The sequence below is a fragment of the Molossus molossus genome, unplaced genomic scaffold (genome assembly GCF_014108415.1).
Source record: "Molossus molossus isolate mMolMol1 unplaced genomic scaffold, mMolMol1.p scaffold_m16_p_20, whole genome shotgun sequence".
In the NCBI taxonomy this organism is placed as follows: Eukaryota; Metazoa; Chordata; class Mammalia; order Chiroptera; family Molossidae; genus Molossus; species Molossus molossus.
The window spans coordinates 9757568-9772861 of record NW_023425356.1 but is presented as its reverse complement, the minus strand read 5'-3'; the positions used below and the strand labels follow the sequence as shown (position 1 = coordinate 9772861).

Below are 15294 nucleotides of genomic sequence, written 5' to 3'. Positions count from 1 at the left end.
GGTGAATTTAAAATATATATATTTTTGATTTTTTTTAGAAAGAGAGGAAGGGATAGAAACATCCATGTGAGAAACATCAATTGGCTGCCTCCTGCATGCCCTGAACTGGGGATCAAGTCCACAACCCAGCATGTGCCCTGACCGGGAATCAAACTGGGACCTCTCAGTCCTTGGGACTGACGCTCAATTCACTGAGCTACACCAGCTGGGCAAAGTAGGTGGGTTTTTGTTTTAGGTTTTTTGAAGATTAATAAGTTTTGATTTTGTCAGTTTTCTTTCTTGTAGATCTGCTTTTTATTTCATGGTTTTATCTTTATTTCTTGCACTTTGCATACATTTACTGTTTCTTTTTCTAAACTTCCCTCTGAGTTCTGAATCCTATGGTAGTTCTCTTGCCAAAGGGGCCCATTAAAGGAGTCCCCAGTCTTGAAGGAATGAGGCTGCATTATTACCCTACTATGCTCAGTCATTAGCTAGGAACAGGTTGTGAGAAGTGTGGCCTTAGTTGTGAACACATTGGCAGATCCAGGTCAGTAGCTGGAGACAACAACTATGCTGTGCACAGCAGGAAATCCAATGGTCCATTTTCAGAACCACCATGGTTCACTCCTTTGCCCCACAGACCTACTTCCTCACGCAGTTTTGGGGAGAAGCCTTCCATGATTCCCATGGGCCTTTCTTCCTGAAGGGAAACTTAGAAGAGAAAGGTCAGTGGAATGAGCTACAGCAATTGGCCTGGAGGCCACAACTGATATTCATCCTTTCCTTTTCCAGTAGCTACTTTAAATTCCCCTCACCCTCAGCTATCATCTTAGCAGGTCTTGGTGGCTTATGTGGTGGTATGATTCCAACCTTTATTCCTGAGCAGTCTGAGCTCCTAATAACCATACTCTTCTCAGGTCAGGGTTGCTGCATGTATTCACATTTACAATGGGGCAAGGGAATATCAGGAGATGCTCAAGTGGACCACATGGATTCTGTAAAGAGCAGTGCTACAAGGGTCAATTATCCTTGTCATGATGATGACACCATTTTTTGCCTATTGGTGCCTGAAATAAGTCCTAAGTGCAGCAGCAGTCAGAGGTTGTAGTTCAATGAGACCCTTGCTGTGTTCCTTAACAGGAGTGCAACCCCTTTGGGGACAAGTACTTCCAGCCCTATAGATCCCAGATTTGTGGATATGGGAAACACAAAACCTCTAGTGGTCATCGGTAGTGAAGTGGGGCTATTCTTGCATCCACTCCTTGGTAAGTGGACTCGTATTTTTTCCTGTTGGGGGTCATAAAGCCCTTTGATGTAATGAGGATAATATACTCTAAATGATGGCATCCGACTTTTTCAGAGTGTTGCCTCTGACTGGCATTTCACCTGTGCCTTTAGAAGGTCATTCTAGTCCTGGCTGGTTTTGCTCAGTGGTTAGAGTGCCGGCCCGTGGACCGGAAAGTCCCGGGTTCGGTTCCCGCTAAGGGCGCATACCTTGGTTGTGGTTCATCCCCAGCCCTGGTTGGAGTCATGTGGGTGGCGGCCAGTCGATGTGTCTCTCTCACAACGATGTTTCTCTCTCTCTCTCTCTCTCTCTCTCTCTCTCTCTTCCTTTCTCCCTCCCTCCTGTTCTGTCTGAAGATAAATGAAAAAAAAAAAAAAAAGTCCTCAGGTGAAGATAAAAAATAAATAAAATAAAGAAATAAAAAAGAAAGATATTCTAGCTCTCTATGAGGTTGGCTCTTTCTGGATGGTGTGATATGACCAGTGGATCCCATGGTCATGGGTCCACTCCCAGACCTCTTTTACCATGAAGCATGTGACCTGTCAAATGCTATGTTTCACAGGATTCTAGGCATTCCATAAGCTTCAATATAGTAATGGTGGCTGAGTATCAGGGGCTAGAAAGAACCTGATGTAGTCAACTTGTCACCAAATAGCCAGTTGGTCTCCTTGAGTAGAAGTGCCATATTGGGGGCTCAGCATTGGTCTCTGTTGTTGATAGGTTGAAACCTTTAGGTATCAGTAGCTAAATCAGCCTTGGAAAGGTGGAATCCATGCCTTTGGGCCCATACTTAGCCTCCATCTCTGCCACTGTGGTCACTCCATTTATGTGCCTCTATTAGTTTCTTATGGCTGCCTTAACAAAGTACCACAGATTTGGTGATTTAAACAACAGATATTGCCTCACAGTTCTGGAGGCTACAATTCTGAGACCAAGGTGTCAGCAGGCTTGGTTCCTTCTGAGGGCTGTGAAGGAAAATATGTTCCATCCTTCTTTCCTAGCTTCTGGTGGTTTGCAATCTTTGGCATTCCTTGGCTTCTGCTGCACCAACCTGATCTCTTTTATCTTCACATGGCATTCTCTCTTTGTATCTCTGTCTTCACATGGTGCCTGCTTATAAGGACACCAGTCATGTTGACATAAGGGCCCACCTTACTCCAGTGTGACATCATCCTAATTAATTATATCTACAACAAAACTATTTCCAAAGAGGGTCATATTTTGAGGTATTGGGGTTAGAATTTCAACATATTATTTCTTGAGGGGCTTGCAAGAATCAAGGCTATTAGCCGGTGTGGCTTGGTTGGTTGAGCATTGTCCCGTGCACCAAGGGGTTGCAGGTTTCAATTCCTGGTCAGCTTGGGTTGCAGGCTTGATTCCCAGTGGGGGGCATGTGTAGGGTAGCTGATCGATGTTTCTTTCTCTCCTTTTCTCTCTCCCTAAAATAAATAAAAACAAAATTGTATAATATAAAAAGAAAGAAATCAAGGCTAGTTAAACCTCTCAATATCCTTGGCTAAAAGTCTTTGCTTATTTTTATTTATTTATTTATTATTATTATTATTTTTTTTATCCTCACCCTAGGACACTTCTGCGTTTATCTTCAGATAGATCAGGAGGGAAAGAAGGAGGAACAGAGAGAGAGAAACATGGATGTGAGAGACACACATCACACTGGTTGCCACCCACACAACCCCAACAGGGGCTGGGGACAAACTGCAACTGAGGTAAGTGCCCTTAGCGGGAACCAAACCCGGGTCTCTCTGGTCCGTGGGCCGACTCTCTAACTACTGAGCCAAATTGGCCAGGGCAAGTCTTTGTTTACCTTAAAATATTCTTACAAAATGCAAAATAAAATAAAAATCATACAAGGTGAAGCAGATAAACCTAAAATGTCTTTTTGTGGAAATAACAAGTTGTGGCTGCTAGAGGTAAATGTGGAGTTGGATTTGGAGGACACAATATTTAGGAAGAACAAAAGAACCTAGATCAGATTGATTTAAAATCCCTTAGAAAGCCCTAGCCAGTTTGGCTCAGCGGTTAGAGCGTCGGCCTGCGGTCCAGAGAGACCGGGGTTCGGTTCCCATTAAGGGCATGTACCTTGGTTGCAGTTTGTCTCCGGCCCTGGTTGGGTCATGCGGGTGGCAACCACTTGATGTGTCCCTTTCACATCAATGTTTCTCCCCCTCCCGCTCTGTCTGAACAAAGAATGGAAAAATGTCCTCCGGTGAGGAAAAAAATAATAATAATAAAATCACTTAGAAAATTCTCCACATAAGTTTCTTTTCTGTCATCTGACACAAAGTAACCAAAAGTGACTTTTGCTAACAAATTTGAGTATTTCCTATATTTATTGGGATGCTGACTTTACCAAACTACTTCACTTACTTCCAGTGGAATTTCAAGGCTTCTAATCTATAGATGAAAAAGTATCGCATTTTATTGTAGTATAGTCTAGACTGCCGTGATTCATCTTTATGGCAGCTTTCAATTAGGGGATAATTTTACTTTTTTTTTTTTTTTGCCAAAAATGTGCAAAAAAGTACCAAAATATCTGAGAGCTCTCATTCTGTGGGTGAATACAGAACTTTTATTAATGTCCAAATGATCTGCATTTCTTCAAGAGGAAAGTCTTTCTTATCTCTCAGTACTTCACCTAAAGTGATTGTAACCAACAAAATTCTATTTTACAAAAAAAAAAACACACAAAAAACTACAGAGGGAATAAAAGAAAAAGAAGAGAAATGCCAGTTTTAAAGTGTCAATTTGAAATACTGACTTTTCTACTTATTCTGACTCTCCAAATGACACATATATTAATCTATATGTGGCTAGTACATTTATAGCAATCAATAAATACTTGTTTATTTACTCAACAAATATTCTTAAAACATCTACTAGATACTAGGTGCTAGGCTGAATAAGACACTGAAACACTGATCCTCAAAGAACTCACATGTGAATTACTTTACTTTAAAAAAAAAAAAAATTTTTATTATAGTAAAATACACATAACATAAAATTTACAATTTTAACAACTTTTTTTTTTTGCTAGGGTCTACCACATTTATTTTCTCTCTCTAAGGGATTATAGTCTTGTGCTACTGATTATCCAATAAAAACAGTTTTTTCTCAGATATTTTGTTCAGTTTTATGGTCATTTATTACATAGGGGCTAACCTAGTGCTCATTACTCCACCATGGCTGGGAGCCTGTATAACGAACTTTGAAATCAAAGTCATGTTGGTCTATATCCAGATATACCATGTAGATCTGTATGAGAAGTGCTCACTAAACAGAAATTAGACAAAGGAATTCTCTTTGTGAATATCTGTAAGTTTGGACTTTTGCCTGAGAAGATGCTTATTTATTGCTTTAATAGTTTCTTTTTCTTTTATTCATTTACTTTTGTTACAGATGTTTCTCCTTTTTTTCCCCATTGACACTCTCCTCCCTATCCCCCCCACCCCGTCCCCAGCTTTGCTGTCCGTGTCCATCGGTTATGTGTACATGCATATAAGTTCTGTGGTTTATCTCTTCCCTCCCCCCACCTCCCTCTTCTGAGGGTTGTCAGTCTGTACCCTACTACTTCCACATCTCTGGGTCTACCCTATTCCTCAGGCTGTTATGTTCATTATATGCCACAAATAAGTGAGATCATGTGATATTTGTCTTTCTCTGCTTGGTCTGTTTCACTTAGGATAATACTTTCCAGGTCCGTCCATGTCGTCTCAAAGGATAAGAGATCTTTCTTTCTTACAGCTGCATAGTACTTCATTGTGTATATGTACCACAGCTTTGTTATCCATTTGTCTTCTGATGGACACTTGGGCTGTTTCCAGATCTTAGCTATTGTAAAGAGTGCTACTATGAACATGGGGGTACATATATTCTTTCTGATGACTGTTTCAGGCTTCTTAGGGTATATTCCTAGAAGTGGAATCACTGGGTCAAATGGCAATTCAATTTTTAATTTTTTTATTTTTTTATTATCCTCACCTGAGGATATTTTTCCATTTTTTGTACAGATAGAGTGGGAGGGAGAGAGAGGAAGGGAGAGAGAGAAACATCGATGTGAAGGGACACATCGAGTGGCTGCCACCCGCACGACCAACTAGGGCCGGGGACAAACTGCAACCGAAGTACGTGCCCTTAGCGGGAACCGAACCCGGGTCTCTCCGGACCGCAGGCCAACGCTCTAACCGCTGAGCCAAACTGGCCAGGGTATTTTAACTTTTTGAGGTAACGCCATAGTGTTTTCCATAGTGGTTGCACCAGTCTGCATTCCCACCAGCAGTGTACTAGAGTCCCCTTTTCTCCATACCCTCACCAACACTTGTTGTTTGATACTTTGTTGATGGCGGACATTCTGACAGGTGTGAGGTGATTCCTCATTATTGTTTTAATTTGCATCTCTCTGATGATTAGTGATGTTGAGCATTTCTTCATATGTCTCTTGGCCACTTGTTGTGTCCTGTTTGGAGAGGTGTTCTATTGAGTTCCTCTGCCCATTTTTTAATTGGGTTCTTTGTCTTCCTTTTGTTGAGTTGTATGAGTACTCTCTATATATTGGAAATTAACCCCTATCTGATGTATCATTGGCAATTATGCTCTCCCATATAGTGGGTTGCCTTTCCATTTTGACTATTGTATCTTTTGCTGTGCAGATCTTTTGAGTTTGATGTAGTCCCATGTGTTCATTTTCTCTTTTGTTTCTGTTGACTTAGGTGATGTATCAGTGAAAATTCTGCTGCACATGATGTCTGAAATTTTGTTGCCTACATTTCTTCTAGGATTTTTATGGATTCACGGGTCACATTTAAGGCTTTTATCCATTTTGAGTTTATTCTTGTGTATGGTGTAAGTTGATGGTCTAGGTTCTTTTTCTTTGCATGTAGCTGTCTAATTTTCCCAACACCATTTATTAAAGAGGATGTCTTTAATGATCTTTTTAGGTGTACAGTTCAGTGGTATTAAGTACATTAACACTGTTGTACAATCACCACCATAATTCACCTCCAGAACTTTTTCATCATCCTCATACTGAGATTCTGTACCTATTAAACAGTAATTTTCCCATCCCATTTTCCCATACCCCAGGTAACCACTATTCTACTTTCTGTCTTTATCAATTTGATAATTCTAGGTTAACTCGTATAAGTACAACTATATAATAGTTTTCCTTTTGTGTCTGGCTTATTTCACTTAACGTAATGTCTTGAAGCTTCATCCAAGTTGTAGTATGTATCAGAATTTCAATCCTTTTTAAGGCTGAATAATATTCTCTTGTATGTATATACCACATTTTCTTTATCCTCAATTACTTTATTTTTTAAACATCTAATCTTTTATTTCTTTCAAAGAGACACCACCAGGTTTTCAAAATTACTTTTTAAAGGTAGTATATATAGATTACAGTAGCTGTCCAGATGCCACCACCTGCTTTTGCTGCCACCACCCAAAGTATGAGGTGCTTTCTTTTATGGTTTGAATCTTGGAAACAATTCCAGAAACTTTTCTTCTGTATATCTCTTTGAGTCATCAGAACAGTTGCACACTTTTTTTTTTATCCTCACCCGAGAACATTTTTGCATTTATCTTGAGAGAGAGAGAGAGAGAGAGAGAGAGAGAGAGAGAGAGAGAGAGAGAGAAACATGGACGTGAGAGAGACACATCAAGTGGTTGCCACCCACATGACCCCCATCTGGGCTGGGGACAAACTGCAACAGAGGTACGTGCCCTTAATGGGAACTGAACTCGGGACTCTCTGGTCTGTGGGCCAATGCTCTGACCGCTGAGCCAAACTGGCCAGGGCGTTATGCACACTTTTATGTGTCCTTTTTTTAATGTAATAATTTCTAGTTTACCTACAATCAGAAACATTTACAAGTCAGGCAATTTCGGGTACATAAAGAATTAAGCTTGGCACTCAGTTTTTACTGGTTTCTTTATTTGGGTAGTGCCTCCAGTCCATCCTGACTATTCTGCCAGTTTATTTTGCTTCAGGACCCATGTGCTTAGCTCTCCAGAATGTTTATATACCTTTTGCAGTTTCTGAATATAGCTCATTCTCTCATATTTTTTTATATTCCTTTCCTTTCTGTCTTCTATGGCTCCTATATTATTTTCCCCAGAGGAACACCTGGTTCACCTAGAACTTTACTTAAGATACAGGCTGAGGTTAAGGACTTGACCAATGGTATCATATTAACTGGAAATGGAACCCTGGCATTTTCCTTTTAGTCATATACTACCCATTAAGTGACTTAACTGGTTCTTTTTCTTGAACAAATTATTTACGATCTTTCTACGAAGCTGTCAAGTTGCTCTCTCTCCTACTCTAGGGAAGGGAAACGAGGAGCATAAAAATGGTAGCACCGTTAGCTAATTCTTCATGAATAACAGAAAAAACAGTGAACAATCCGAATTCCGGATCTGGAGCTGAATCACCAGGTCTAAAACCCGCACGAGGGGCGGGGCATACGCGAATGTAAGGAAATGCTGGTAAAAGTACCTGACCACGTGGAAACTTGAAGATCTTTGAACATCCTAAAATCTACCACTTTTCTCAATAGCCATAGTAGGGGAGGTTGAAGCGAACAGACTACAGCGCACCCAACACAGCCCAAGTCCAGTCCTGGAGCCCTCACACAGCCCTCACCGAAGACCGCGCCAGAGCAGCAGGAGTCGGGAATGAAAGGGCGGCTGAAAAGCTTAGAAAAAATGGGACAACGCGCTCTGGCGGGGATTACAGGAGCCGGCTAGGAACCTATCAACTCAGAATTCAGACTGCCCAGCTCTCATACCTTCTCTAAAAGTACAACTCTCACCGTACGCCTACGGTTCCGAGCGCCCCTAGCAACCACCGGCAAATTAAAGCGGAAACACGACACTTGTTCCACCCTCCCTTACCAACCAAAGCCTGGCGAGGCAGCTCGTTGGTCCAATCATCTCAGCGGGAACTACGAACAACCAATAGGAGGCAGGCACAGGGAGGCGGGTTGAAGGGGTCGCGGGCGCACGCGCAGTTGGGAGCAGGGCCTCGGTTCTGTGGCAGTGTGGGGAAGTTGGGTGCCGGTGCACTCGTGTTGGCCCTCAAAATCCCCGCGTAGCTGCTGCCGCCTGCTCCTACCCTCGCCATGTTCCTCACCCGGTCTGAGTACGACAGGTATGTGCGGCAGGGAAAAATGGGGCTGGAGTTGTGGGTGGGCAGGACAGGGGCCCAGCCTCGGCCTGTGTTCTGCCGTGTCATGGGGCGCCCCAGGAACCGGTGTTTGGCCCAGCGAGGGGAATCTCTTGCCCACTCCGCTGCCCGCTGTGATTCCCTAAATTAGACTTATGCCAATCGGCCACCCTTGTCCTACCGCTGAGTCATTGCTGGGTCCTAACTTGGTGCGGAAGCGAGGAACTCCGCTTTGTGCTTGGCACAGAAGTCTGGGGGGCGGTACTCCGACCTTTAACCCGGAGAAGGCCAGGGTTCACCCCCTTCCTCGTTCATCTTTTCGTGCCGCCTTTTTAAAATGTAAACGTGCTGCTTGGAAGAAAAAGCAACTGGAGAGTCTTTACTGGATTTGATCAGTTCAGCTCTTTTTTTCTTCTAGGAGAAGAACCTCGTTTTCCATGTTCAAAAAAAAAACTTTTCAGGTCTTGGAAATGTTACGTAATATTAAATTGCACGTATGCTGCAGACATTTTTACTTTCAGTTTCAGTTTTGCTCAATTAATTTCCATGGGATTAGAGCAACCTTTCTGTTGATTGAGGTGTAACAGGACGTACTGGGACGTATAGCTTCTGCAAAAGCGCAAAGGCAGCCCCAGTTGTGCCCAGATACATTGCCTGGAAACTGATTTTATAGGGACTGGTCATTTAGAATGGTTCTGAAAAGTTTCCTCATCATGCTGATTCCACTAGCTCTAGGCTTTTCTGACCCTTCAAAGAGTTTAAAGCAACTTGTGTTGAAGGCCAGATCTGTTTCTAAATCAAAATTGAGATTGTATTTATAAAAAAAACTTTTCAGGGCTTGGAAATGTTATTTAATATCAAATTGCATGTATGCTGCAGACATTTTTACTTTCAGTTTCTGTTTTGATCAGTTAATTTTAAACACAGCTTAAAAATCATTTTTTTAAAAGTCTAGACAGATACTTTCTTTGTACTAGGTGCCTAGAGAAACTGCCTTTCTTGTCAGGTTTTCATAGACCCTGTGAAAAGTTTTATCACCTGGAACTACATTATCCTTTTACTGACTCAGAAGATGTATGTGGAGTTTTATTTTATTTTATTTTTTTTTTATCCTCACCCGAGGATATTTTTCCATTTTTTGTTAAGGTAGAGTGGGAGGGGGAGAGAGGAACAGAGAGAGAGAGAGAGAGAGAGAAACATCGACGTGAAGGGACACATCGAGTGGCTGCCACCCGCACAATCAACCAGGGCCGGGGACAAACTGCAACCGCGGTAGGCGCCCTTAGTGGGAACCGAACCCGGGTCTCTCAGGACCAAAGGCCGACGCTCTAACCGCTGAACCAAACCGGCCAGGGCGATGTGTGTGGAGTTTTAAAACTGACATCTTTTCCTGCTGTCCTATAAAATGACTTTGTTAGTATTTGGCTTCCAGAGCATTGAAGGTTCACTAACATTTATTGCTGCTTTATGTTATTCATTTTTGTATCTTCCCCAAAAGGGCTAAAATATAGCCTGTTTTTATTGAAAACTTAGCTAATGTACTTGGATATTTGCTTTGTACAAGGCACTGTTCTAGTTGCTGGTCATACAGCAGGCAGTGAACAAAATCAAGAGCCTTGCCTCATATGGGAGAATGTCTTTTAAAGAACTATTGACAAATGTAAATACAGTATGTATTCATGTCATTGGAGAAATTCAAATCAACACTGGGAATTTTGGTGAGATTACATTCAGTATTAGGGGATCATGGAAAACTTCACAAAGGAGCTATTTAAACTGAGTCTTGAGAAAGCAAGATTTTGATAAATATGGACAAGTGAAAGTCAATAGTTTTGAGGCAGAGAATATAGGATTTAGGAAATTCCAGTCTGTCTGGAACATAATACATGTATGGGAATAGTGGGAGATGCAGGGAAAACAGGATGGTGCTAAATAGTGAGTGGTTTTAAATATGAAATTAGGGAGTTTGGGTCTTATTCTGTAGGTAACTGGGTGCCATAATTGTTGTTTTAAGAAGTTACTCCCTGGCCAGTTTGGCTCAGCGGTTAGAGGGTCGGCCTGCGGTCCGGAGAGACCCGGGTTCGGTTCCCGCACCTCGGTTGCAGTTTGTCCCCGGCCCTGGTTGGTCGTGCGGGTGGCAGCCCCTTGATGTGTCCCTTCACGTCGATGTTTCTCTCTCTCTCCCTTCCTCTCTCTCCCTCCCACTCTATCTGTACAAAAAATGGAAAAATATCCTCGGGTGAGGATAAAAAAAAAAAAAAAGAAGTTACATAGTCCATCAACCCATGCACCAAGAGGTTGCTGATTTGATTCCTGGTCTGGACACATGCCCAGGTTGTGGTCCAGATCCCCAGTATGGGGCTTAGAGAAGGCAGCCAATCGATGTTCTCCCTCATAGATGTTTCTGTCTCTCTCTCCCTCTCACTTCCTCTCGCTTTAAAATCAGTAAAAGAACAAAATAAATAATAAAAAGAAGTTACATAGTCATAATTGTTTTATAGCAATTAATTGACTGGATTAGGGGAAAGAGTGAGTCAATACCAGTTAGAAGGCTATTGTAATAGGTGAAAGGTAATGAGGGCATTGAGAATGGAAGGAAGAGAGTACTGAGTTACTCTGTGGGAGGAATTGATATGAATTGATATGGCTTGTCATATGGTTGATATGGGAGAAGATAGGGAGGAATGAGTCAGATCATTAAGAACTTTCTAGCTTGGGAAACTGGGAGATTGGGGGCGTTTTCAAATAAAAATGAAGTAGGAATGGCAGGAGATGGAGTTGATTTTGCAAGGACAGTTGGATTTAAAGAGATACTTCAGACTGGAAAATGTTGAATGTTGAATGCTAAGGGGATATCTGAATGGAAATGCTCAGGAGGCATTTAGATTAATAAGGGAAGAGGTCAAACTGGTAATAGAGCCCAGGCCAGTTTGGCTCAGCAGTTAGAGCCCACAGACCCAAGGGTCTCGAGTTCCATTTCTGGTCAAGGGCACATACCTGGGTTGCAGGTTAGGTCCCCGGCCCCGGTTGAGTCGTGTGGGAGGTAGCCAGTCGATGTGTGTCTCTCTCTCTCCCCATTCCCCTCTCCTCCTTACCCACTACCCTTCCCTTTCTCCCTTCCACTCTATCTAAAAATTAATGGAAAAATGTCCTCTGGTGAGGATTAACAATAACAACAAAAAACTGGTAATAGAGATTTGGAAGTAGGAGTTGGTATTTGGCATAAACGAAATAACCCATGACAGCAATCAAGTCTGAGAAGAGGGCCAAGAGTAGGGAGGACATAATAGTACCTAACTAGAGTTGAAATTCCTGAATTAGGATGAAAATACTACATTGGAATAGTACTTTACACTTTACAAAGTTATTTTACACTCTGAAATTCAATACTGATTGTCTTGTGACAGAGGCAGGGTTGAGTTTGTTTTTTGTTTTTCTGTTTGAGGGAATTAAAGCTAGTAAGTGGCAGAACTAGAACTTAACCCCAGGTCTTGTGTGCTTGGACTTTTCTCCCAGTGGTTTGAAAAACTGTTCCCTGGAGTCCTAAACTTCCTTTTCAATGACCTCAAGGATGTTACCAGATGGCTGGGATGGTGGGATTCTCCTTTCACCCCTGATTTAGCCAGAATAATTCCCAGAGGCAGTCTAGTGGAATAGTTGAAAGCTTGGTCTCTATAGTCAGATTGCCTAAATTCTAATTCCAGTTTTGCCTCTTCGAGCTGAGTAACTTTGGGCAAATTGCTCAACTTCTTTGTGCCTCAACTTCCTCATCTATAAAATAGTGTCTACCTTAGAATACTACTTCATAGGATAGTTTTGAGGATTAAGTGGGTTAAATCATTTAAAAGTTTATAACAGTACCAATTTATTTTTTTTTTTAAATCCTCATCCAAGGACATTTTTCCATTTTTTATTCAGATAGAGTGGGGGGGGGGGGGGAGAGAAACATCGATGTGAAAGGGACACATCGAGTGGCTGCCACCCACATGACCCAAGCAGAGCTGGGGACAAACTGCAACTGAGGTACATGCCCTTAGCGGGAACCGAACCCGGGTCTCTCGGGACCGCAGACCGAAGCTCTAACCGCTGAGCCAAACCGGCCAGGGCAGTACCAAATATTTTTAAAGTGTCCATTGTGTGCATGAAAGCTTTTCAAACTAAGACCATTATCAATGCCTCTTCTCTATAGAAATTTCCAACAGACTGGAGCAAGGAGGTGGGGAGGTATTTTAGAGAGAAAGGCAGTCTGGAATGTAATTGGTATAGATATACTAGTTTTGGTTTTAGGAACTACACAGATCTCAGTCTGTTATTAAGGTAGCAATACTAATGCACACAAATTAATAGAGAAAACCTGTGACTGACTTTTACTAAGAAGTAAGATATTAACATCATATACATGCAGTGGGAAGAGGATAAGAATAAATGCACATTTTCTTGGGAATGGCCTGATAGTTTGGGGGCTTGAATTTTTTAAAGGAATTCCAGATTGATTCAGGATTGAGGCAGAAAGTTACCTCCTCTCATTAGATCAGTTTGAAGACTTTCTGGGAGTGGGGCAGAAGTGTTCTCTATATAGGTTTCATTTCTTGAAAGGCTGTTAATGCAAAAAAAAAAAAAAAAAAAAGCTACAGATTGTTGTGGGAAAGAAGAATAATGACGGTGTGCACATCGTATGGCCATTTGAGCTAGATGTCAAGGGACTTGAGTTTAGTGTCTCTTTGCTTATTTTTTCTGACAGTTTTTAATACTCCCCCCCCCCTTTTTTTTTAACTATAGGGGTGTGAATACTTTTTCTCCTGAAGGAAGATTATTTCAAGTGGAATATGCCATTGAGGCTATCAAGGTATAGTATCAAGTGGCATAGTTTTTGAAATTTCATGGCAAACCAAAGCTTTCCTGGCAGAACATTTAGAGTAAATGTGTTTTTTCTATTCCTTTAGAAAATGTTATTTATCTCTCGTTAGCCAACAACCATTAACATTTTAATATCAATTTTAGTTCCATTCCTAAAATATTATTTTAAAACTTTTTGAGCAGATAATGGCTTCATAATTATGTCAGTTGCTTTTTCTCAGTGGATTGGGAGGGATACATTTGTATTGAGAATCTTCTTGGCTATAAAGAGGGGGATACAGAAGTCCAGAGTTAGCACCTGGGAGATATGTTTAACAAATTGTTTAACTATCGGTAAGATTGTAAATTTGTGTTAGACTGAATAAGAGATGTGTTCTATAATCTAGTAACAAAATGGAATAGTTCAAAACCAGTATTCAAAAAATTAGTTAGAAAATAAGCTAAAGTTCTCATGTAGGAACTATATTTGTTGGGTTATGGATGATCTAAATTCTGATTTAGGTTGTCCAGGATAAGGTCCAGGCATCAGTATTTTTAAGAACTCCCCTAGTGATTCTAATGTTGAGAATCACTGACCTAGTCCAACCCTTCACTTTGTGCTTCAGTCACCTCTGTATCCCCAGGACAGTTTCTCTTTGTATAGTTTTAGTGACAAAATATATTCTCGCTATATAAATCATTCTGTTTGAAAATAGTTCATAATGTTTTAGAAATTTATCCTTGGATTAAATCAAAAGTCTAACTTCCTGAAGCTTCCTTTAGTTCTAGTTTTGCTCTTGAACCACACAGAATGCTTAAACCTTTTCCATAAGACATTTCCTCACATAATTGAAGAGAGCTGTTGGGTTTCCTTTTAAGTTACTTCTTCTCGAAAGAGTGTTTTGGCGGAAATGGTTGTATGAGAATCTGGAAAAGGGGGAAAGAGATTCTGATTAGTGGGAGACATAGAAGTGAAGGAGGAAACATTGTGATTGATAGTGGGACAGAAAATGATGGGCCAGCTTCAAGTGCCTGCTTCTGTTTCTGTTTCTGATCATCTTTGTGCTATATTGAACCCATACATTACTATGAAGTATGAAACTATCAGAATTCCAAGCTGTGGCATTTATTTTGAGCCTCAGGTAAGACAACAGTTCTCCCTAGATGTACAAACCAAGAGTAAGTAAGCCTCAGTTTTGGGGGTTCTCATTTTTCCTTACTGCTAATAATTTCTAGATTGTTTGGTGATAATGAGATGGTATCTGATCTCTTTAGCCCTACGTTGGGCTAGGATAGAAATAGTGATGTAGCCCTTAATGGATAAAATTTAACCTTTGTAAAAGTTCAGGCTCTTTGGTGTTTAAAATAGCCTGGCTGTTGCTTTGACAACTTATGAATAGCTGATGATAAAGTAGTTTGATAACTGTAAGGATTTAGTAGTATGAAAGGAGCTGGAGAAATGACTAAAAATGGCTAACAAGTAGAAATATCACTTGGAGGTACCGTATGGATGGCATGGATGAGATATAGGCAGCAGCGGTGGGGGCAATGCCTTTAGAATAGGTTTCTTGGGAGAAGGAGTAGAAATCTGTGTCAGTGTCAAAATTATTGTATTATACTGAGCATCTGGACATTAATTACTATTCTGATGAGTCAGTTTAGATGTTCCCTCTTCTCCCTCTCCAGTTTCCACAAAGGGGAGGGAGGCTGAAGTTTAGGCAGAATTGTAATGTGGAAATATCTGGGAGTAAATGTAAGTGTACAAAAGAAAGTTATCTTGATTTTGATATATTTTATAAATAGTGTGTCATGGAATTCTTTGGAATCCTGTGCAATAACAGCTTCCAGGCATCTGATGCTCACACTGGCAGTCACTGTTTTGTAGAACTAACTAAAGATGATGATTCAGAGACTAGAGCACATAGTCTTGGAAGGCTTTGTGAATGATGGTAGATTTGGATAGGCAGGGAGACAGCATGAGCAGAGGTGCAAGGGTAGGGGATAATAC

General features: G+C 41.1%; 1 protein-coding gene across 1 annotated transcript in view; it reads left to right on the top strand.

Moving 5' to 3' along the window:
* The first annotated feature begins 8308 nt into the window (after positions 1–8308).
* Positions 8309–15294, top strand: part of PSMA5 (proteasome 20S subunit alpha 5) — a 28701-nt gene continuing 21715 nt past the window's right edge. The window contains exons 1-2 of the mRNA XM_036272702.1: positions 8309–8435; positions 13230–13296. Of these exons, the coding sequence (XP_036128595.1) occupies positions 8407–8435; positions 13230–13296 (96 nt within the window). The 5' untranslated portion in view covers positions 8309–8406. The remainder of the gene's footprint in view (positions 8436–13229; positions 13297–15294) is intronic.